This window comes from Columba livia, chromosome 18 (assembly GCF_036013475.1).
Source record: "Columba livia isolate bColLiv1 breed racing homer chromosome 18, bColLiv1.pat.W.v2, whole genome shotgun sequence".
NCBI classification, from domain to species: domain Eukaryota; kingdom Metazoa; phylum Chordata; class Aves; order Columbiformes; family Columbidae; genus Columba; species Columba livia.
The window spans coordinates 7,082,004-7,105,519 of NC_088619.1; the positions used below are offsets into that span (position 1 = coordinate 7,082,004).

General features: G+C 58.1%; 1 protein-coding gene across 11 annotated transcripts; it reads left to right on the forward strand.

The window, feature by feature from the left end:
• Positions 1-467: 467 nt before the first annotated feature.
• RNF157 (ring finger protein 157) lies at positions 468-23,213 on the forward strand. 11 transcript variants are annotated; one of them, XM_065034716.1, is made up of 20 exons: positions 469-691; positions 4,880-4,998; positions 8,596-8,684; positions 9,218-9,364; positions 9,853-9,970; positions 10,081-10,147; positions 10,303-10,346; positions 10,755-10,802; positions 11,560-11,631; positions 12,191-12,350; positions 12,583-12,695; positions 13,025-13,257; positions 13,341-13,449; positions 13,632-13,743; positions 14,402-14,622; positions 14,975-15,040; positions 15,207-15,345; positions 16,817-16,927; positions 20,325-20,365; positions 20,843-21,006. In XM_065034716.1, the coding sequence occupies exons 1-19, from the start codon at positions 604-606 to the stop codon at positions 20,363-20,365; spliced, it is 2,097 nt and encodes a 698-aa protein (XP_064890788.1). In that variant the 5' UTR covers positions 469-603; the 3' UTR covers positions 20,843-21,006. The 11 variants fall into 11 exon arrangements, with proteins under 11 accessions (XP_064890787.1, XP_064890788.1, XP_064890791.1 ...); XM_065034718.1 differs by having other exon boundaries at positions 471-691; positions 15,297-15,345; XM_013367188.3 differs by having other exon boundaries at positions 472-691; positions 14,429-14,622; positions 15,297-15,345; positions 20,843-23,207.
• The last annotated feature ends 303 nt before the right edge of the window (positions 23,214-23,516 follow it).

Below are 23,516 nucleotides of genomic sequence, written 5' to 3' on the forward strand. Positions count from 1 at the left end.
TTGGGGGGCATGGGGACAAAGCAAGCTTTAGGCTGTCCTTGTCTCTGGGGGTCCCTGGGATGGGGCTTGGGGGGCGAGGGTGGGAGGAAGGTGGTAGTGGGGTGGGCAGGGGTCAGTGGTGTGTGTGACTGGGAGGGAGCAGATGAATGGTACAGGGGGGCAAGTGGTACAGGTGATGGCAAAGGCGACCAGTGAGCTGTAATGGAGGCAGCTGGGTGGCCCCGGGGGTGGCAGGTGGGTGGCACTGGGGACATGCGTGTGCCACTGAGGGGGGCAGGTAAGTGGCAGTACAAAGGGGCACCTGGGGGACACCGGGGCAGGGTGATCTGGGGACAGGCACAGTGCCTTCCCCACTTGTCCCCCAGTTTTGTGGCATCCCCGAGCTGGGGCGGGGCGGGGCCGGGGCGGGGCGGGGCGGGGCCGGGCGGGGGGGGACAGCCCCGCCCCGCCCCGCATTGGCGCAGCCCCGGCGCTGGCGGGGGGCGGTGCCGGGCGCGGCGCAGAGCGGAGGATGCTGCGGGCGGGGGCCGCCGCCAGCCCCGGTGCCGGTCCCGGGCGGGAGGGCAGCCCGCCGCGTCCCGCCCGCTGAGCCCCGGCCCGGCCATGGGGGCTCTGACCAGCCGGCAAAACGCAGGGGTGGAGGAAGTGGATATCCCCGCTAATTCCGTCTACAGATACCCCCCGAAATCCGGTGAGCTCCTGTGGGGGGGGCGTCCCGTGTCCCGGCGCCGCTGCTGGGCGGAGGGGAGGGGGCAGCGAGCAGGGTAGGGACCGGGTACGACCTTGCTCCGGTCGGAGATACCCTTGTGCACCCCAAAGCGAACCCCGACCGCGCACAGCTGCGGGGGAGCACCCTAAAAATATAACGCTGGCGCTGGGCACCCAGAGGCTGTGCGGAGGGAACGGGGTCACCTCTGCGACTGCCCGCAGGGTGCACCTTTGCCAACCAAACCCAGCTCCCGAACTTGGCTGAGTTGATGTGACTTTAATGATATTGTTATTATTATTTGTACCCGGGCTCTGCGGTGCCGGGCTGGGAAGGCTGGAGCGCTTTTTATAGCCGGTTGCTCCGGTGCCGGCTGCTCTGGAAAAGCTTGGGTTTAAATTCCCGGGAGGATGAGGGAGGCTGGGATGGGAGGGATTGGAGGGGATCCCTCCTTCCCAGGGCCCTGCCCCATAGCAGCACCCTGGCTTCTGCCATGGGGAGACGTCACCTTCCCTGGCTCCTCGCCCTGCCTTCAGGCTCGGCGGCGATGTCTCTCCCGCTCCCGAATCCGGCCCTGTCTCAAACCTTGTGTGTGACCTTGGAAAATCTGTCCCTCCCCTCCGTGCCGCAGTTTTCCATGCAAAGGGACAGGCTGAGCGGGTGTCCAGGGGAGCGTGATGGGGTCGTGATGGAGAGAGAGGATGGAGTCTGGTCCTGGGGTGGGTTTTGCTTCAGAGCTGCAAAAATACCGATATCAGTGGATAATGCCCAGGAGTATCGTGTGTGTGCGCGGAGATTGCCACGGGATCCTTGCGGCACTGAATATGATTAATAGGTAACTATTTTGGTAGTTAATAGGATAAGGTAAACGTTTGGATCGTTAGTGCTGTGACAAATTACTAGCTAATTACAAATAAAGATCTCCTTAGGAAGAATTACAGCCAACACAAACCCTACTCTTGTCCTGAAAAGCTGTGCTTGGCTTTTTTTCTTTTTTTAAATTCTAATCTAGAATTGGTTGCACATCTGGCTGGCACATCTGCAGCAGTGGGGGTTAACTGGGGCACTGCGGGGTGGAGATGGCAGATCCTCAGCAGCGTGTCCTCCTGCGGGGCTCCCCCATTTATGTGGTTTCAGGGCCTTTGTCACCCTGATGCCAGCTGCAGCTGGATGACCCCATCCGTGGCTTTGCTTTCTGCAGGGGCTGCAGCTCTATGCATTAAGGGGTTTTATCTCAGACATGCCTTAATTAGGGGGTCTCAAAATATCCAGCCACAAAGGGGTGTAGGGTGCCAGTCCTGTGCCCTGCTCTGGGGGAGCAAATGCACCCAGCTGAGCGCTCCCAAACTCATCTCAGCTGGCAGCGGACACCAGGCTGATGCTCAAGTCTGGCTTTCAGGGAGAAATCAGGGCTTTCAGGTGTGCTCAGCTGGGCTGGCCCCACTGGTGACAGTCCCCATGCTGCCCACAGGCCTCAGGGACAGTGGCAGGAGGTGCCCAGGTGACATGGCCATCTGCACCGGGACGAGGACAGGCTGGGAACTGGGGGAGATTATGGCTGTTTTGCTTTTAATCCGAGAGGGGATTTGCCTTCAGCGCTGCCGGCAGCCGAGAGGGAGGCAGGGGAGGACGTGACAGGCAGCGGAGCTGATTCCTCCATGGTGGCAGCGCTTCTCCTGCCTCGAATGACACCTGGAAACGGCCACCAGCTTTGGAAATGTGGCCCTAGGAGGGGTCTCACAGGACCCCAGGGGCATTTCTCTCTCTCTGCAGATGTGGCTTTCACTGCTGGCTCACTTGGCATGGCTGATGCAGCCCACGGGAATAGGGCAGCTGTGTCTTGTCCCAGTAGAGCATCTCCCCTTCTCATCCTGGGGGTCCCATCCCCTCCAGGCAGGCTGCAAATGGGATTAGTTATGAAATATTTCAAAGTAAATGCTGGGATTTACTTCAGTGGCTCTAATCTCACTCTGGCAAAAGCAGTGGGAGGGAGAGCAAGCGGGGACTGTTAATGGAGCCTGCTGCCTGGCTAGCGCTCAATTAAATAATCTGCGGCAGGCTGGTTCACCAGGCAGTGATGGGACATCCTGAGTCAGAAGCACCCGACACCCTATAACCACCACAGGCTTCATTGGAGCAGAGCAGTGCCCATAGCAGCACCCGCTGCCGCAGGGTGTCCCTGTGCCAGCACCGTGCCATGGCCACCTGGCTGGGGTGAGCCCAGGCTGTGTAAAACCTGCTGCTTCCCTCACCCGGAGCGTGCAGAGGGGCTGCAAAGGAGCTTTTCTATTCTCTTTTTAGCTGCTTTGGAGAGCCGAGCTGTGACCCTGCTGAAATTCAGGCTCTGACGTTCAAGAGCCAGGGGCTGCATTAGCAGAGCTGAGCCAGAGCCCAGCAGGACAGCGATGGCTCGGGGGACAAAGCAGGACATGTGCCACCATGTGCCAGAGCCAGGAGAATGTCCACAGCACGCACCGGCGTCTGTGCCCGTGGGGTCTTCGCCCATCTTGGGGCGTCTGGGCAAGGCGGCATCTCTGGCAGTCATGGAGAAAAGGAGCTGACAGTGTCATCGACACTGGCTGGTGCCAGATATGTCCCATGTGACGATCCTGGTGGGCACGCAGGACGTGCTTTGTTTGCTGGGAACATCAGGCAATTTGGTTTTACTCCTTCTTACCAGCAGCCACTGTGTTCAGCCCTTCCTGCACGCTCGCCAGGCCTCTGAAGTTTCAGATCTCATTAAAACCCAGGGCCTTTCCTTCCCCAGGGGCGGGCGTTGGGTGAGGATTTATAATTAGCCGCTAATAAGGTGGCTGTGGCTGGAAAGGTGATTCCTTCCTCTGCCACCCAGCCATGCCCACGGGGTCACAGGCACCTGCAGGCGCTGGCACGGTCCTGCTGCTGCCCTGGGCTTTTCCAGGCAGATCCTGGCACGGCTTGAGGTTTTTGGAGGACCTTTCCTGGGAAGGAGTGTGGGACCAGCGCTGTCTGCTGCAAAGGGGGAGCTGAAGCCCCTGGGACATGCACAGGGTGCGTGGGGAGCCTGCAGCACCCAAGGGTGCTCCCAAGCCCTGGCAGAGAGGCTGGGTGATGGCAGCGTGGTCCTTGACTCCTCTGCCCATCTGATGGGAGCCCTCAGCACCCAGCAAACCTCAGCTGGGTCTGTGCTCCATTTTCCAGCTTTCACCAAATGCTGGTTTAAATATAATTCTTTTCCACCTCCTGCTCTCACCCCAAGTCAGTGCCAGGAAAAGCTGCGGATGGCCCCGTTCTCCCCTGGCCGTGCTGCTGCAGGCACTTTGCTCTTGTTGGTTTTTCTTTTTCACGTGGCTGCATTCTTCCCTGGGGAGCTGCCTATAAATTATGCACATGGAAAATGGACCCAGAAAGCAGCAGGCATCAATAATTGATGGTCGACGTTTGCTAACGGGCACTCGGCATCCAGGCATCCCCGCACCACAGGGCCTTTGGGTGAAGCTGTGTGGCCCTGCTCGACCCTCCAGCCCTAGCATTAGATCCCCTCTCCTCCTTCCAGCTGAGCTTTGGGCTTGGTTTGGGGTTTTAAACGCAATATTAAAGCCTGATCCAGCCCTGGGCAGTTGCTGCATCTGCTGGGAGGTAACTGCGAGCTCTGACTTCAGCCCCTACAGGCAGAGCTGCAGCTCAGGCTTGAGCTCCTTTGTCTGCAGACCCCAAAGGTTTAGTTTTGGGGTGTCCCCGGGAGGGGCTGTGGGTGGCTCTGTGCTGCCGGGTGTGGGGTTTTTCCAAGCCAGACTGTCCCCGTGGCTGGTGGGATGCAGGTGCTGTGTCCATCCTCCATCTGTGTCCTCCCCCGACTCCTGGCACTTCTGCTGACCCCTCACCAGCGCAGGGATGGCTGAAGGTCAGGGTGACCTTGGGTGGCTCAGGCCGGGCTGGGGCTTGTGGGGGTTCCCCGGAGAGGGGGAGATGAGGACAAGAGAGGCAGGAGGAAGGGTCTCTTCTTGGCCATCTGCCCCTTTGCCTCTACCTGCTTGGAGGATACCAGGGCATCAGTTCAGCCCAAAAAGTTCCTAGGGAGGTGACCTTGGAGATGATGCCACGGATTTGGTGGCTTTGTGCTGCTCCATCACCTGGTGGAAGCCCCATCCTCCACCTCTGCTCAGACCATCTCTGTTTACTTTTTCTTTCCAGGGAGCTACTTTGCCAACCACTTCATCATGGGTGGCGAGAAGTTCGACTCCACGCACCCCGAGGGTTACCTGTTCGGCGAGAACAGCGACCTCAACTTCCTGGGGAACCGGCCCGTGGTGGTGGGCGCTGGCGGGACGCGGGGCGGGGGGGACACGGGACCTGGGTGTGACCCTTCCCAAAGCGGCTGTGACTGTGTGTGTCACCACGGGGGTGCGCGGTATGAGGCTGCTGGCTGCCACCCCCCAAGGGCAGAGCCAGCCTGGGGGTGGCCTGAGCGGACTCTTTGATGTCTAATATAAGGGTTGGCAGCTCGCAGCAGCCTGTCCTCCCTCGGGGACTGACCCACATCTCCTCTCAGCCTGTCTGCCCGCATCCACATGCTCCACAGCAACATCATGTTAGTGCTGTATCTCTCCAAACTTGAGCTGTGATGGGTGAATAGTTTTGCAGATGATTGGGAAAGGACTGATTGTGTGACCTCTGCCTTTGAGTGCTGCTCTCCCCAGTACCTGTGTTGTGGGTCATCAGACCTGAATGTATTTTCTGACCCTTGAGGGCTGCTTGCACGCACAAACCCACCAGTGAAGAAGATGGTAAGGGGTCATGGGCTGATTTAGCCCAATTTCTTTCTCACTCTCTCTCCAGGAGTGTTGAAAAAGTGTTTTTTCCAAGTGTTAAAAAAAATTCTAAGTGAGGAATTAATAGAAAAGCTTTGGTGCCTTTTGAGATAAATTTACCTGGTGCTAATGGCTGTGTGCTGGGCCGGTAGGGCTGCTGCTGTCCCTGTCTGGGTTTTCCCACCTTGAAATTGGTTTTAAGAGCATTTTGGCAGCATTGTATGGCCCTTCAGTAGGGAAGCACCTGGTCCTGGGGCTGTGCCAGAGGGTGGGGATCCTGGTAGAGCCAACAGCAGGAGCCACCCCCAAAATCTATGAAAAAGAGGTGAGCAAAGCCAGCATCTTTCTCCATTCTTTGTGAAAATGCAAAGTCAGCACTCAGGTTCTCTCCAGCAGCAAGTGCCGAGAAATCCTCTTGATTACAGTAACAGCCTCTAAACTGCCCAGCGAGCTGCTCCCGTGTCAGACATCCCGACAGCAGAAGCAGCAGGGAAGGTAAAGGAACAGCTTGGAAACAGCAGAAAGAATTAATATCGCGTTGCAAACTCAATTGCATTGCTCTGGCTTAATTAGCGGTGGCTCCGGGCTGCAGAGCTGTGACCGAGGTCCCTTCTCCTTGGGGAGCTGGGGGGTGTTTTGCGGCTGAGCTTTTGGCTCAGGCCAGTTTGGGGGCTCAGGGGGGTTACTGGGGAGGAGCCATATTGTTTCTGGCCCAATCCTGTGTCCAGGAACTGTTTGGGCATCTCTGATGCTGCTTCTTGGCTGTGATGCTTTGGTGTTCTGGCCTGCTGGGAGAGCCCTGGCTGGGCTGGACATGGCAGAGATGGCCAGTGCTTTTTGGTGGGGGATTTATTTGGGGTTCCTTGGGTATCAAGGGGCAGGAGACCTTGGAAAAATTGTGTCCTGCATCCTCCCTGAGCTGAGCACCTCGTCTGAGCTGTTAACATTGCTGCTGCGGGGACGTGCAGAGCACCCAGGGGCTGGGCAGACTTTCCCCTCCACGGATACGTGATAATCTGGATTTTCCAGCTCGGAACAGGTTCCCAAGGGGCTGGGAAGGGTGTTGCAGGTTTAAGTCACCATGCTGGGACACCTCTGCAGGGGCTGAGGGGCAGAGAAGCTGCTTGTGGCACCTGGAGAACATGGGGTGGCCGGGGGAAGCTGAGGACTGTCGGACCGTGCCGCTGGGTTTCCCTCCCACGCAGACCAGCCTGGCTCTGCTTGTAGAAAAGCCCCAAGACAGACTTTTTGAGGTTTTTGATTTGTTTTTCCACTTTAACAGAAACTGGCCTGACGCAAATGTTGCTGTAGGCATGTGGTTGATGTTCTTAAATGGATAAAAGTTGCAGCGAGGTGGGGTTTTTTTCTGTTGTTTTTCAGCTTGATTTAAATTGAGGAGATGCAAAAAAGTCCTTTAAACAGCCCCTTTCTGATGTGCAAATCCGGTTTGCAAAAGTTCATTCAATAACCGCCCCCCCCACAACCCAAGATCCCAGACGTGGGTGTGAAAGTGCCCAATGGGTGATGGTGAAGCAGTTTCTGCAGCAAGAAATTTGCCTGTGGCGTTTCCCCACCCTGTCCGGCCCCATGGGCCCCATGCCCCACATCACCCACCCCTGGGTGCTGCAGTGGGGGGCTGCACCCATGGGTGCTCTCCCTGCTGGGGTGGGCTCTGCCAGTTCCTGCAGGCTGGTTTGGGTATGGCTGGGCTGGGTGAGGTGCAAATGAGGAAGATTGGCTTCCTTCGTTAATTTGAATAGCAGAGGATGTATCGTGACATGGCGTGGCGTGCTGTGACAGGGTTTGGTAGCGGCTGGGAGACTCTTCTCACTTGTTCTCTTCCAGCTGCAACTGGGTGATTCTGCAGGTGCCTGCGTAGCACTCGTGACTCATTAAGAATCTCATTAGCACCAGATTAATGACTCAGCTGCCCTTTTCCTCTCCCGGAGGGGAGGGGGGGGGGGGAAGTTTCAAGGTGCAGTGAGTTCATCTGCGCAGGTTTTAACCTGCCTTTTGATGTCACCAGTGGGACCAGAGCTGTGGGGTGGTGGGACACAGGAGGTGATGGTGGAGCAGGGATGAGGCAGGGCTCTGCCTGTCCCCCAGCTCCATCCATTCTGCTCTGTAGGGCTTTGGGGATGGGGAAGTTGATGCTGGCTTTGGGGATGGGGAAACTGACGATGGCTTTTGGGATTTGGAAGGTGAGGATGGCTTTCCCACGTGAGGGCGCCAGGGACACGGGAAATGGGCACCTGGTTTCCCCACAGGACATCCCCAAGTGCCATCTGCAATTCCATCTTGTCCCCTCGGTATCGGGGGTGCTGTCCCTGAGCCCCCTGGGCTGGGGGTGGCATGTGGAGACGCTTCCCCCTCCCACGGCAGCGCTGAGCCCTTTGGCTCAGGTGAGCATCTGCCATCCCGGTGGCACCTGACACCCTCCTGGCTCTGGCTGTCCCTTGGCAGAGTGTTGGGCATTAATCCCAGCGTAAGCATCCGTCTCTCAACACGTGTTTGTGTTGTTCCCCCTGGGGGGGCTGATCCCTTCCTGGGGCTCAACCTGCCTGGGAGATGGAGAGTGGAGAAATGGTTCCTACATCCATTCCCCAGTGCCCGCGGTGTCCCGTGAGTGGCTGTGGTTCCAAGGAGAGGGTGGCACTTCTCTTCAGCAAGATCTGTAAACCCCATGGAGGGTGGCGGGGGACAGGAAAGACCAGGAAGGACAAGGTCACCTTGGAGGATGGCACAACTCTTTTGCCTCATAGTGATGCTGCCTGCTTGCCCTGGACCCTGCATCCCCCTCTAGCCAAAGGGACAAGGAACAGCCCCTCTCTGTGTGTCCCCTGGTGAAACTGTCCCCTGCAAGGGCTTCTGGGCTTGCTCTTTGCAGGGGTGATGTCCCTGTTATCACACTGTCTGATACGCAAGTGCTAGTGGAAGCTGTTGGTGCTCAGCACCCGTCCAGATGTGCAGTGCACCCCAGGTCCCCATGTACAGGATGTCAGGTCAAGACCAGGTCACTGGGGGGTCCCAAGACAAGGTCCGTGGCCGCTGTAACCCCCCCTTGTGCGTCTGCCTTCACCGGTATCTCTCTCGTCCTAGTTCCCTTACGCTGCTCCACCTCCTCAGGAACCTGTGAAGACCCTCAGGAGCCTAATCAACATCCGCAAGGACACCCTGCGCCTCGTCAAGTGAGTCCCGTTAGGGGGGAGATGGGGCTGGGCCCCCCACAGCTGTGAGCCCTGGGAAGGGAAGGGTCTGGCTGGATGCTCGCAGGGGCTGCTGAGCACGAGGATGCTCTCAGCTCATCTCAGGACAGCTGGATGGAGAGGGACGAGCCACTGCTGTGACATGTCCCCCTTCCCCTCCCGGCATAGCTGAGCTTCCCGGCTACGCTGGCTCCACCGCGGGATTAAAGGAGCTTAGTGCTGCCTTTGAAGGGCTTTGCTTTTTCTTCCTCCCCCACCTTCCCAAAGCTTTGTTGGAGGGAGGCTGGGGATTGCAGCCAGGCCGGCGGTTTGGGATTACAGCTGAAATCTGCCTGTGGTGCTCCCCAGGCTGCAGGCTTGACCTTGGGCAAGCTAGGCCCTCCTGGTGTGCCTCAGTTTCCCCTGATGGATTGGGGCAGCCCCTTTTGGGGCTATTGGTGCCAGGGGATCAGCCCTGATGCCCCCCAGGCTGTCCATGAGGGGTGCCTGTGTCCTGGACCCTCTGTGCTCCCCAGGTGCTCCGAGGAGGTGAAGGCCCCAGGGGAAGAAGTCAGCAAAGCCAAAGTGCACTACAACGTGGAGTTCACCTTCGACACAGACGCCCGCGTGGCCATAACCATCTACTACCAGGCGAGCGAGGAGTTTCACAACGGGGTGGCGAGGTGAGGAGCCCCAGCCTGGCATGTGTGTGTCCCCATAAGCCGAGTGTTCCCCCTGGTCAGGGTGTGGGGCTGTGCTGATGGAGATGGAGCTTCTCCTTCCTGGAGCATCTCCCCTCCTCAGGGTGGTGGTGCTGAGGATGGAGGGGCTCCTTACCTACCCCAGGTGCTGCCACCATGCCTTTGCCAGCCCCCGCCACCTCCTTCCCATCCCGTCCTGCTCCCTCTTGTTACCTCCAGGTCAGAGCTGAGACCAGGAGAAATCATTGCCCCTCCTGATCCCCCCAAGGCTGGCTATGGCATTGTCCCTGGGGTTATTTTAGCTCCATGGGTTTAGTCCTTTTTAGGACTTCTTACCTCTAGCCTTAAGAAGCATCCAGAAGGGGAGGAGTAACCCCCCTCTCTCTCATCTTCCTGGTGTCCCTGGGACTGGGAGGAACCTGGGGGGACATATGTGGTGGCTGTAACTCCGTTCTGTCCCCATGGGACAGCTACATCCCCAGGGACACCAGCCTGCAGTCGGAGACGGTGCACTACAAGCGGGGGGTGTGCCAGCAGTTCTGCCTGCCCTCCCACACCGTGGACCCCTCGGAGTGGAGCGAGGAGGAGGTGGGTCCCACCAGCCTGTGGCATCAACCGTGGGGACGGCAACGGTTTATGGACATGGGGTGAAGCCTCCAGTGCTGCTTCATCTCACCAAACCCCCTGTTTCTCTTCAGCTGGGCTTCGACCTGGACCGGGAGGTGTACCCCATGGTGGTGCAGGCGGTGGTGGATGAAGGCGAGGGTGAGTAGGGGTTTCCTTGCTGGGTTGGGCTTTCCTGGTTACTGGCACCACAACACCAGCCCTTGCACCAACTGGGCAGAGCCTCCTGCTTGTCCTTGCTGCCACCACAGCCCTGCATGTCCCCTGAGCCCTGTCTGTCACTTTGTGTCTTGCAGAGCACATCGGGCACTGCCACGTGCTGCTGGCCACCTTCGAGAAGGTAAGTGCCAAAGCTCGGGTCACCCTACCCCCTCCTGCCCCCTCACTCACGGTGTGCAAGAGCCTGGAGAAACCCCGTGTGGCTTGGGATGGTGCTCCCAGGCTGGGGCTGGTTTGGGTCTGCTCCTGAAATTCTGGGAACATCCCCAAAATCTTTGATTTTTAAGCACCCACTTTTGAGGTATTTGGTCTCAACTCCATCTTCCTCAGTCCAACAAGTCTCCAGCCTTGCAACATGTGTGATATCCCACACCTGCCTGCTACCAGGGTGTTGGGGAAAAAGTAAAATTGCTGCAAAGTGGGCTGGTTGGGAGCGAGGTGGGAGCAGTGATGGGTGGGTGGGTGCTCCAGCATGACAGTCCCTGGGGTCCTCAGCCCCGCGCCCACCCGTGTGTTCTCCTCCCTCCAGCACAGTGATGGCACCTTCTGCGTGAAGCCCCTCAAGCAGAAGCAAGTGGTGAGTGCCTGGGTGTCCAGTGCAGGTGGTTGGTTTTGGCATCGAAGCTGCCAGGGCAGAAAGCTGAAGGATTGAGCGTTTTTTCCTCCAGCCTTTGTGGTCCCTTGAGAGTGTGTTGGCTGGATCTTGCTGGTTCTGGAGGTCACTGTGAGGCTTGAAGTGTGGGATATGCCTCCTGTCTGCTATATATATCATAGAATCACAGGACGGTTTGGGTTGGAAGGGACCTTCGAAGCTCATCTGATCCAACCCCTGCCATGACAGGGACATCTTCACCAGCTCAGGTTGCTCAGAGCCCCGTCCAGCCTGGCCTGGGATGTCTCCAGGGATGGTTCATCCACCACCTCTCTGGGCAACCTGGGACAGGCTCTCACCACCCTCAGGGTAAAAAATTTCTCCCTTATGTCATGGTAGCCATGCTGTGAGTTAGCAGCCTTGTCCTTCCAAAATACCTGGTGGGTTTATTTATGTAGAAGTTAGAGTGAAGGATGCATCCATCTATGTGTCCCCATGGATGGTGGCAACTACCACCTTGCACACCCCTGGCGGGGGAGACAACAAGGGGCTTTTGGGGAGCAGCAAACCCCTGTGTCAGCAGCCCCTGCCCTGCTCCTGCCTCCTAGGGAGCTTGGGCACCACCAGCAATTTCAAGTGCATCGATGCAAAGAGAAAACAAGGATGCAGGGGTGAGGAGTGGAGGGCTGGGAGCTGCAGGGGCTGTGTCTCTGCTCCTCACCCCTTCCCTTTGGGGTTACAGGTGGATGGTGTGAGCTACCTGCTGCAGGAGATCTATGGCATCGAGAACAAGTACAACACACAGGACTCCAAGGTACTCACCTGCATCCCCCAACCTGTATCCCGGTGGTCTTCCCTTGTTCCCCCTCCCCTTCCCCCAGCACAGGTCCAGCAGCTCAAACATACTTGTGGCAAGAGTTTGCAGCACAACATGGAGATGCCTGGTGCGATGGAGGTGGTTGGTGTTGGCATCGAAGCTGCTAGAAGCAGAAAGCTGAAAGATTGAGCCTTTTCCCCCCATCCTTTGTGGTCTTTCAGGATCATGGTGCCTGGATCTTGCTGGCTTAGGAGGGCACCATGGGGCTTGAAGTGTGGCACATGCCTCCCTCTCTGTTCTGTATATATAGAGATGTAGAAGTTGGGGTGAAGGATGTGTCCCTCTGTGGGGTGCCTGATGGCTCCAGCCCCATTTCCCAGTCTCCAGGAGGGGAGGGTTAAGGTCCCAGGGTTGTGTTTGGAGACCTGACAGCCCAGGGACACTGGGAAGACCTTGCAGCCATCTCTTGGGGTACGCAGCCAGTATTTTAGGGCACTCACCCTCATGCCTTGGGGGCTGGGGATGCTGAGTGGTTCCCGTCTCTCCTGTGGGGCAGGTGGCCGAGGACGAGGTGAGTGATAACAGCGCCGAGTGTGTCGTCTGCCTCTCGGATGTGCGTGACACCCTCATCCTGCCCTGCCGCCACCTCTGCCTCTGCAACACCTGCGCCGACACCCTGCGCTACCAGGCCAACAACTGCCCCATCTGCAGGCTGCGTAAGGGCCGGGGGGACTGGCATCACTGGGATGCAGGTGGCATCACTGGGATGCAGGTGGCATCACATGGTGGGGGGCTGGCATCTCCCATCCTTGGGTTTTTAAGTCCCTCCAGCCCCGCATACAGTGCGGGGATGCCCCTTCTGGGAAATGGGGTGGCATTTTAGGGGGAAAAGGGGTGTCTCCTTTTGGCACGCAGTTTTCACCCCGAGCTTCATCCCTGGTGCCGCAGCTTTCCGAGCCTTGCTTCAAATCCGAGCCATGAGGAAAAAGCTGGGTCCCCTCTCACCCACCAGCTTCAACCCCATCATTGCCTCGCAGACCTCCGACTCCGAGGAGCACTCGGTCAGTGCCCCCCACCCCACTTGGGTCAGGCCAGGGAGGTTTGGGTGTGCATGTGCTTCCTGAGGTCAGGGTTTGTTTAATTAATGCAAATTGATCTTGCAAAAAAATGCAAGTTTGATATTTGAAAAAAGAAAAAAAAAAAGGGCTTTCGTTTGGGTGGTAAGACGGCAGATTTGAGGCTTTCATGTTGTGCAGGTGTTAATAGTTTGTCCGTTCTCTGGCTTTTGGCTTCTCCCTGGGGGCATCCTGATCCTGCCAGGAGCTGGGGTGGGAGCAGTGAAATGTGACCGAGGGTGTGGACCCTCACCCCGTCTCCCCCTTCTCCCCAGTCCACAGAAAACATCCCCCCAGGTTACGAGGTGGTGTCATTGCTGGAAGCCCTCAACGGGCCGCTGATGCCCTCGCCGGCCGTCCGGCGGGCGCTTGGGGACCCTCCTGCCGCGGGGACCCTGCCCTCCTACGGCAGCGACGGCCCCCTGCCCCCCCTGCGCACACTCTCGCCTCTCGAGCGTCTCCCTGACTGCGGCCCCCCAGGGCTCAAGCTGAAGAAGAGCATCTCCAAGTGAGTACTGGGGTGGGTGCGGGGGGCTGGGGGGCTGTAGGTGGAGTTGAAGCCCTCTGCTTTATTCCTCCCACCCCGGGCAGGTCCATCTCGCAGAACTCCTCCATCCTGCCCGAAGAGGAGGATGAGAAGTCGTGCACTGAGTCGGAGCTGAGGGTCTCCCACAGGAGGTCCCTTGCGCGGTGTGAGGAGGTAAGAGCTCCTCAAAATGCGCTGGTGATGAGCCGAGGCACTTGGGGCTGTCTTGGGACCAGAGGGTCTGGCTGGGGTTTGCCCTTCGTGGCTCTTCCTCCATCCCTAAAGATGCCTGAGGGAGACGATCCATCCCTGTCCAATATACCTCATCCCATCCTTCGCACGAACTCTTCTCACAGGAATGTGGTGCGACGCCGGAGAGCGAAAACCTCACCCTGTCATCATCGGGAGCCATTGACCAGTCCTCGTGCACCGGGACCCCCCTCTCCTCCACCATCTCCTCCCCAGAAGGTACAGCTGGGCTCACGGGTGCTGGCCAGACAGGAGAGCAGGGTTACGGTTGTGGATCCATTCTGCTGCATGGGGATGCAGAGGGGGTTTGCAGGGCCCTTTCCAACCCTGCCATGGATGCTGCATTAAGCCCCAGGGTGTCACCTCAGCTTTGTCACCCATAGACCCGAAGAAGGGGGACATGGGCCACCTATCGCCCGTTTATCACCCCATAGACCCAGAGATGGGAGGCATGAGGGCACCAGTCACCACTGTTTCATAGCCATTTTGGTTGGAAGAGACCTTCAAGATCATCAAGTCTAACAGTTAACCCAACGCTGGCACTAACCCATGTCCCTAAGAACCTCATCTCTGTACCTTTTAAATCCCTCCAGGATTGGTGACTCCACCACTGCCCTGGGCAGCCTGTTCCAATGCCCGACAACCTTTTCTGGGAAGAAATTCTTCCCAAGATCCAATCTAAATCTTATCGCCCAAAGACCCAGGAATGGGGTGCTGTGAGCCACAAGGACCCACTGCTGGCAGCTTTCCACCCTTTGCACCCATGTGGCGTGCATTGGGTCCTTCCTCAGTGCCTTGCTTCTCCTCATTAGCCCCGTTTTTAATTAGCTGGTGCTGGGCTGCAAATCACACCAGTGTGCTGGGGGGGGTCTGGCAGCCCCACTCAGCCCCTGCTCTCCCCCAGAGCCCGTCAGCAGTAGCCTGGCCCAGTCCGTCATGTCCATGGCCTCCTCCCAGAGCCAGCACTCCCAGCTCAGCACCGACACCATCTCCTCCATGTCTGGCTCCTATGTCGCTCCTGGCACAGAGGAGGACGAGGAGGAGGGGGACATGCTCCCGTCACCTGCGGCTGCCAGCGTCACGGCCTCCGATGGAGAGGTAGGGGCTGGGGGGGTTGTTAATGGTGCCCATCATCCCCAGGTTTGAGAGCTTCCCCTTGGGATGTAAATTCTGCCCCAAACCCATCAGCATTTATTTTTTCAGTCATAGAATAGTTTGGGTTGAAGGGACCTCCCCAGCTCCCCCAGTGCCCCCCCTGCCATGAGCAGGGACATCTTCACCAGCTCAGGTTGCTCAGAGCCCCGTCCAGCCTGGCCTGGGATGTCTCCAGGGATGGTTCAGCCACCACCCCTCTGGCCAACCTGGGCCAGTGTTTCACCACTCCCGCTATAAATAATTTCTTCCTCACCATCTAGCTTAATCTTCTGTCTTTCCCACCTTCTTCCTGCAGTCGACACCTGTGGAGTCCCCAGATATAAACTTTGTCAGCATCTCTGCCGAGGAGTGTGATGCCGAGGTAATGTCACCACCCTGTGAGGGGCTGGGAACCCTGGTGTCACCCAGCGTGGTGTGGGGACCCCAGTTGTGCACACCGCATCCCCCCAGAGCTGGGATGGGGCTGCCCTGGGGATGGACGAGGCGGTGGGGTGTCCCCTGTCCCGGATCATCTTCCTGGTTCACAGAAACCCCTGGGGCCAGGGATGTCCCCCAAAGAGACACAGAGACAGCCCCGTGAGGCTGCTAACACTGGCTGCCTCTCACCTGTGCCACAGGGCAACGATGTGCTGGAGGATGAGGATGCTTCTCCCACGCAGGAAGATGGTAAAAAGCCCCGGGTTGTTGTTGTTGTCCTTTCGCTTTCAGTTCTGTGTCACTGGTGGGCGACTGAGCGAGTGGCAGATGCTGTGCTGTCCCCAGCTGCCGTCAGGGGCAGCTCTGGGCGACCCTGCAAGCACTGGTTCTAGGAAAGCATCTGTCACAGCAGGGCCACCCATGGGTGGGATGAACACTGGTGGGTGGGGGGAAGCCAGTGGCTATAGGGATCCCAGGGACCCTGGCACGGGCCACAGAGCAGGGGACAGCTGGTGATGGTGGTGTTTCCAAGCGGCCAAGTGGGAAAGAGGCTTCTCTGTGTTTTTTCCCTTCACCAAGAAGGTTTTTCCTCACATCTGTGAGAGTCCCCACCTTGGGGACCCCTGTCTGGGCTGGTTACCAGCAGTAGGGGCTGCAAAACTTTTCCCTTTGTGTTACTTTCCTCATTTTATTTTTTCTGGCCTGTCCTCAATGTGCTTTTGCAAGCCAACACTCCATTGAGGGCTCCTCTTGCCTCCTTTCTTGTGCTCAAATAGCCCAGGAAAGACATGGGCATCCCTGTGCCATTGGCCACCAGCCACCATGGATTTCTTTTGGGTGATAGGGAGGTCCCCAGTGTGCCCGCTCCCACCTCTGCAAGGCTCTGGTCAGCAGAGATAAACCAAAACTGTTCCCCTGCCCAGCCTGGATGCTCAGCCAAGCTGGAAAGTGGGAACACCCCTCCCCAAAACGTGAGCTCTGCCCTGCGGGGAGGTTCCTGCTGATGGCCGTACTCCAATGTGACAACTGGGGCTCGTGGTGGACATCACGGGCATCCCAGCCCCTCTGGGAGCAGGATGGCCTTTCTCCTTTGGACATGGTCCTGCCCCCATTCTTGGTGTTATTTGGGAACATCCCTCTCGAGGTTTAGTCACCTGCATCTGATGGATGCCGGTTACAGCCTGGGGGCTGATCTCTCATACACGAGATGCTCAGAAGCAGAGTTACTTCCCGCAGCCCCAAAAGCCTCCATCTTCCTCCCGCAAAGCTTGGCTACAGCTTCTTTTGCCCCATGCAATCTCGTTGCTGCCTCCCCACAGCATCCCCGCGGCTTTTTTGCCCTCTCGCTGGTGCTGCCGGAGAGGCTCCGGTGGGAGGTGACGGGTGACACCGTGGCCCGGCTCTACCAACCAGGGACCGCTCGGCTGTGCCCGGGGGAAGGTTTGGTTGAACCCCGCGCAGGTGGTGGGTGAGCAGGTCCTGGTTCACATGCGCTGGTGCCCATCGCCACTGTTTCACTGCCCTCCAATGCAGAAAGGAGCAGCTCGGACCATGCCCAGGCGTTATTGTCCACTCTTCACTCGCTCCCATCTAGATATGTTTTGTTTGTTTGTTTAAAGAGGGTGGGGAGGGGAAAGGAAAAGAGACAGTATTCCCCCACCCCACTGCTCAAAAGGCAACGTCAGCCCCTGCAGCGTTAACTGCCTTAACTCCCTTCCAGGCCCGAGGACAGGCGCTTTCCTCGGTCTGAGGTGTGACAATAACAATGACTTGGGCATCGCACACGTGAAAGCGCTGGACAATAAACTGTGCTCTGAGGCCTGCTTACCTGGTGAGTGGCCGTCTGCTGAACATGAACTTGGGTTTGGGGGGGACAGTTCCATTTTTCCCTATATCAGCCCTTTGCATCCATCCCTCCTCTCCCAACACCATCACCATCATCACCACTGTCCCCATCCCCACCAAGCTGTCCCCACTGAACCCCACGACCTGTCCCACTGTGGGGCTGAGCACCAAGCACATCACCATAGGTCAGGGTGACCTGTCCTCACCGGGATGTCCCCAGGGGGGTTGCAGATTTGTTTTGCTGGGGTGTTGTCCCTTGGCCAGGGTGCTGCTGGCACCCTGGGGGACACCAGCCCTCCCTGTGGTTTTATGGGACAACAGTAGCCTGGTCAGGAGTTACGGTGAGCACAGCAGTATTTTGGGCCAGCCCTGCCCAGGGGCTGCCTGCCTCCCCCTCCTCTTTCTCCAGCTGGGGCATGTCAGGTTGAATTGTCCTTCTGCAGAGCCCCAAAGTTCACTCATCTTTTCCATTTCTTCACTTTTTCTCTCCCACCTTCCTTCCATTTATCTTCTGTTTCCTCCCTTCCTTCTCTCCATCCCTTCCCAGCCTCCTCCGTCCTTGTGAAAGTTCATGTTCGCTCTGTGCCAACACGGTTTTCTCAACCCACGCTTGTGTTCCCTCCCTGCCCAGAGCTGCTGAAAGATCACAAATGTATTGGTGACCCCTGGTCTCCATGCAGACTCCTCTCCATCAGCCCAGGGTGGTAAAAACTGGGCAGGAAGAAAAAGCCCAGACGAAACCCTCTGAGGGTCCAGGTCTGCATCAATACATTTGTGGACAAGCTAAAAGCAACTCTGCCCCTGCCTTGTCCCTTCAGCTGAATTTGTGGCAGGTCCCAGATGCACAGTGGGCACTGGAGAGACAGGTGGCTGGAACCAGCTGGCCCTTCCCCGAGAGGCAAAAGTCCTTTCTCCCTCCCTTCTCCTCGGGGAAAGCTTTCTCTCCTGCTTCCTTGTCTGTTCCGTGTCTGTTTTGTGTTTCCACGCTGGAGAAACATGACTGAGGCTCTTGGGGAGGAAAAGGTGCCTGCCACAAATGTCCCATGTCTCCTCCATCACCCTCTGGCAGCAGCTGGCTGAGCCCTGGGGAAAGGTGGGGAAGGGTCTGGGGTGTCCCAGGAGCCCCCCTGCCTTTGCTGGGGGTCCTGGCAAAGCAACCCCTGGTCATGGCACCAGCCCAAGCCATCCCTGCCCCTGTGGTTGTGCCGGGGGTGGATGAGGAGGAGGTGGCTTTGCAGCCCAAAGCAGCCCCAGCATGGGTGACAAAATCTTGCTCAGCTGCAAGAACTGTGATGGCTTTGTGTCCCTGCCCCAGGCTGGGGGACAGAACGTGGTCCCCGGGCTGAGCCCAGCCAAGGATGCTCTCTCCATCCTTTGGCCACCACGTCTGTCCGTGCGCCCAGTGGCTGCACTGCTTGGTGCTCTTGTGCAGGGAACAGCGGGGGCTGCTGCAGGAGGGCAGAGCGGGGACTGTGGGGCTGCCCCTGGTCCCCTGGCCATGGCAGAGGGGCCGGAGGGGATCACTCCAGAGCTCTGCCCTAAAGAGTTTAGAGAAGGATTGTCCTGGGGTGCTGGGAATTGCTGGGGGGGGGACAGGACGGTGAAGGGGAGCAGCTGTAATGGCCAGTTGGTCATTTCCTCATTGCAATCGGTGTTTTGCAACGTTGGTTTTGTTCGTTAGATTCAGGACAGCTCCTTCCTTCACTGACCCCGTTTGCTCCTTGTCAGCAGCCACCTGCTATTGGGACTTGACTGCTTCGCAATAGAGATGATTTAAGGCGCAATTTAATGTTCATGGTGCTGGATTGCAATCACAGGGCCAGTTTGCATGCACTGGAAAAGTCCTTTTTGGCAGAGGTTTCTTGCAGGTTTGGAAGTAACCGCATCCACGAGGCTGGCAAGAACAGGGTGAACTTCTACCCTGGGGACGGGTGCTGTTTTCTTGAAAGAAAAACACCCTGAACAGAGATGATATTAGTCTTATTATTATCACTATCCTCATGGGGAGGCTTAGCCATGCTCAGACCCACGGGGTGGTTTTTGCCATCTCTGTCACAGATGAAGATGCGGGTCATAGTTGCTCAGAGTGAGAAGCTTTGCTCGTCTCCAGCATTAGTGTGAAATCTCTGCAGATTTCAGCCTGATGGGAAAGGGCTTTGGGAGGAGTCAAAATGCCACATCCCAGGGATTTTATAGAACACAAGGTTTAAATAATACCCACAGACCCCTGGGCTGTGCAGTGGGTTGCAGGGGCTGTCCCCAGGGCTCAGAGCATTCTCCAGACAGGGACAGGGTGGCTGAAGCAGCATTGGAAAGAGAAACTGGAGGAAGGTGGCTGCTGGAAAGGCTGGCAGCAAGGTGGAGAGGGTTGGGGAGCTGCTGTTTGGGAGGCAGCAGGAGACCCGCAATCCCCCGAGGGCTTTTGCTGGTTTAAAGCCGCGGCTGAGCCGAGCTGTAAGCGATATGGCAGCGGTGGGGCAAGCCGGTTGGGTTTCGCCGGGATGCTCTTTGGCAGCCGGTGTGCGCACGGCAGGTCTGACGGCTGCTGATGGCGGGGGGGACCCACCTCCCGCAGCCCAAGGTGGGCACGGGGCCAGGTCCCCACAGCGGGGCCAGACCGTGTCCTGCTGCACCCAGCCCCAAGGATGTGCTGAGCTGGGTCTCTGCTCCAGAGCACTGCAGTGACTTACACAATATCAAGCTCTTAATGGGATTTCAGTGCACGTGTGTGCAGGTGTGTGTGTGGTCCTGTGTAATTATCCGTTCTCTCTGGGATCCACAGACTTACCATGCCTTGCTCTCCAGCCTGAGCTTGCCACAAAAAGCCAGTTGAAACAGTAGCTGTCGCCTCCCATAAATCAGCAGGCAGCGGGTTTTTGTTGCATCTTCTCTGGGAAAGCTTCAGTGCTTGCCCTTGGCCTTGCAGTGCCCTGTATGGCCCCACCAAGGCCCAGAGCTGCCACCATCTCTGGGCTTAACCTCGTTGGTGGGAGCAGCCACTCTGCCTTGGGGGTACAGCCCCTTCCGAAGAGTACCACGGGGCCTCTGATGGTTTGGGGGGCAGGACACAAGGCGCAGGCTGGCAGGCCCCCAGCTTTAACTGGGACCCTGCAGCTGGAGAGGAGGGGTGCAGGGACGTGGCTCCCACACACGCATGCCCACCCCTTGGTTCTCCTTGGCACGAAACCCCGGGGGGCACCACGCGTGACAGCCCACTCACACTGTGCCCGGTGGTGGCTCCTCATCCCCGTCCCAGACCCATTCGCAGGTGGTCACTCCTCCAGCCCCCACGGTTGCCCCATTTACTCGCTCGCGTGCATGTCCCCCAAGCTGCCAACGCTCCCACCTTCACCATGTGCCTTCTGGTCTCTCCTGCCACGCAGCCGCCACGTCGGACTCCTGCCCCATTCACATTGAGGAATAGGTATGAGCCCCCCCAGAGCCTGCACCCGCCTCGCGCCCCATCACGGGGGGGATTTGTACCCCGCGTCCCGGCATTGCTGCCGGTCCCCTACCTGTCCTAGCTAGGGTGACAACGTCCCTTAGTGCCTGATGTGCAGCCCCCACAGAGCATCTGCATGTGTCTTCTCGCTGAGTATGGCGGGGCAGAGGCATCCCCCTTCCATTTGGGTTATTAAAACCCAGCCATGGTGTGCAGCGCTTCCCGTTTGCCCCTCGGCATTCCTGGGAAATGGGGGATTTAAGGGGCACCCATAGCCCCAAGAGGTAAGTGCAGGCACTTGCCAGCCCCACCTGCAGCCAAAACCCAGAGAGGGGCTGGGGAGGTGGGTGTTATTTGGCAGGACTCAATTGCATCCTTCCTGAACAAATGAGCCAAGCATGCCAATGGGCTTTGGGAGCCCCTAATCCCCCATTTTAACCCTCCGTTTTCTCCCACCAGGCCTGGAGGCAGCCAACAACAACGTGCGGCTCCCACGACAGACCCCCTGGCCCCGCCGCCCCCCCGGCACCCCAGACCCGGAGGAGGCAGCGGCCGCCCTGCCCGTGTGAGGGCTCAGCCTCTGTGGGGACACGCGTCCCGCTGCCCACCTGGAGGGACCCTGGTGTCCGGGCACCGTGGGCATCGCCAACTCCACCCCTCGGCTGTAGTGGGACTGATTTTCGAAAGAAAAGATGGTAACCTCGACTCTTCTTTCTCGGGCCCCCCTGTGCCAGAGGCAGGGGGAGTGAGCCACATCACTTTGGAGCCCCCCATCAGCACCTTCCCATTCTCCAGCCCCAGAGGGGACAGGTTGGAGTCTCCTCCTGCCCTTGGCCATCTCACGCCCCAGGGCTGCTCTCCTCCTGCATGTGGAGCAGATGGGACAGGGTCACCCTGAAAGGGGAGTCCTGGGATGTGTCTGGAGGGGGATGATGGGATGAGGGTACCCAGGCGTGCAGGTTAAGGATGAGTGTTGGCATTGGCATCCTCGGTGCATGAGCTGGTGACCTTCATGGGGAGGCTGGGCCACCCCAGGTTTGCTGGCCCATGCCTCTGCCGTGCTGTGGGATGTCCCCATTAGTGCACTGGTGGTGATGGTGCCCCCCCAGCACCTCCTCCCTCCATTCTCTGCCTGGGCAGCATCTGGGCTCTTGTGCTGGGCCCGCGATGTGGCTTTTCCCCAGGGATGGAGCAGGGTGGCAGGGGTGGGCAGGGGACCTGGTCACCCACCTAGTCACCAGCCCCCCCAAGACACTGCAAATTGAACCTCACTGTCTTCCGCCCCGCTGTGAACTCGGGGCTTGGGGCTGTGCCCTCTCTCTGGAACAAGTGCCAAAAGTGTCACCCCTGTCCCACCTATCCTGCCCTCTCCATCACACTTTGTAGCAGGGGATGGATGAGGGTGTGGGAGCTGCCCCCACCCTTTCGTTCCCTCCCTCCATCCTCATCCTTCTGGCTAGCACTGGGCTGACAGCATAAGCGGGTTTTGCTCCAGGGGACAAGGACACCGGTGGGGTAGGGACACAGCCACAGCCCTCAGGGACCTGCTGGGGCCATTGGCAGAGGCCAGGCTATGCCCTGTGGAGCACCAGAGACAGTCAGAAGCCACTTTGAAGAGCATCAGACCCAGCATCCCAATCTGGCTACCTCTGGAGCTGTTTGGGCCAGCCCCAGGCAGGAGGCTGAGCCACATTTTTCCCCATCTGGTGTTGTCACACAGATGTGACTGCAAAGGCCACTTCCTTTTTGCAGGAGGAAACTGTTTCAGAGGTACTTTAGGATGGAGATGTTTGTCCAGTGAAAGCAACATCCCACAGCAGCAGGAGCAGGTTCCCACTGCCTGTCCCCACTGTGGAGCATGGGCTGCGCTAATGGCCATGACCCCACTGCTCCCACCTTGAGCTGACACCATCCCCTGTCTCCTGTAAGCTCAACAGCTCCCAGATTTCCCCCTGGGAATCCCAGGCTGGGTGTTCGGGGGATGACATCTCCAAACCACTGTCCTGTGGGATGGGAACCGCTAACAGCAGGGAGGGCTGGGGTGGCAGGGACATGCCTGGTGCAGTGGTGGGGCCACCCTTGGGTTTGGGTGTCCCAGCCCTGAGCAGCCAGTGGCACTGCACTGGGCACAGGGAGAGCTTTGGGGGTTCACCATCATGCTGAACTGAGAAAACCAGGAGGCCTGTGGGGGTTGGCTGTTCCCTAACCCTCTGGCATGGGCAAAGGAGGGAAAATCAGGCTGATGTTCCAAGGGTGGCTCATCTACCAAAGCTCAACCTGCCTCGTGGTTTCAAAGGGGACAGTGAGAGCTCTCCAGGCTTGGCCAGACACCACGGTGTAGGACTGTGATGGTGCTTGTGGCTGACACCAGGTCAGGGCAGAACAGGCAGGTCCTTGCTCAGGAGTGTCCTCTGGGGTGACCAGGAGGGTTCTCTGGCCACTGGGAGCTGTGTGTCCCCAAGGCTGCAGGAGCAGCAAAGCAAGCTCCTGGGGTGGCTGCAGACCAGGGCAAGCACACGGTGATGGAGAGGAACCTGGAGGATGCTGCTGCCTGGGTGTGAGCAAAGAAATGAGCATCCTCTGCCATGGCACAGGGGAGAGATGGGATTTGGGTGTGGGTGACACTGGTGCCATCCTTGGCCACTCAGAAGGGACAAGGGGCGAGCAGGAGCTGGCAGTGCTGGCAGCGTGGGTGAAAGGCAACAGCCCCTTGTTCCAGCGATCCACCCATCAGGGATTTAAGGAAGGAAACCAGATTGCTGCTTACAACTTTGCTTTGAGCATGTTTTGGATTTTAAGAGTATGTTTAATAAAGGGTATCTTATGTCAACTAAGTGTCCAGAATCATTTTGTGGTTATAAGGCGAGGGTGCCTGGGGGGCTCGGCAGGTGGAAAACCTTTTTTTGTCTGGGAGCATCACCCAGGTAACTCTCCAAAAACAGCCCAGCTGCTTCAAATCTAAACCAGTTCCCCAGGTCCCTTCCAATCCACATTATCCAATGTCCTGGTTTTGGTTAAAACAGGACCAATTCTCTTCTAGGGATTTTTCCTTTCAGTTAAGTTTCTTCTAAGTAACTGCGCTTTTCTGAAGTTGGCTGCATGGTTTTTCAGCCTGTGCCCGCTCCAGACCTCA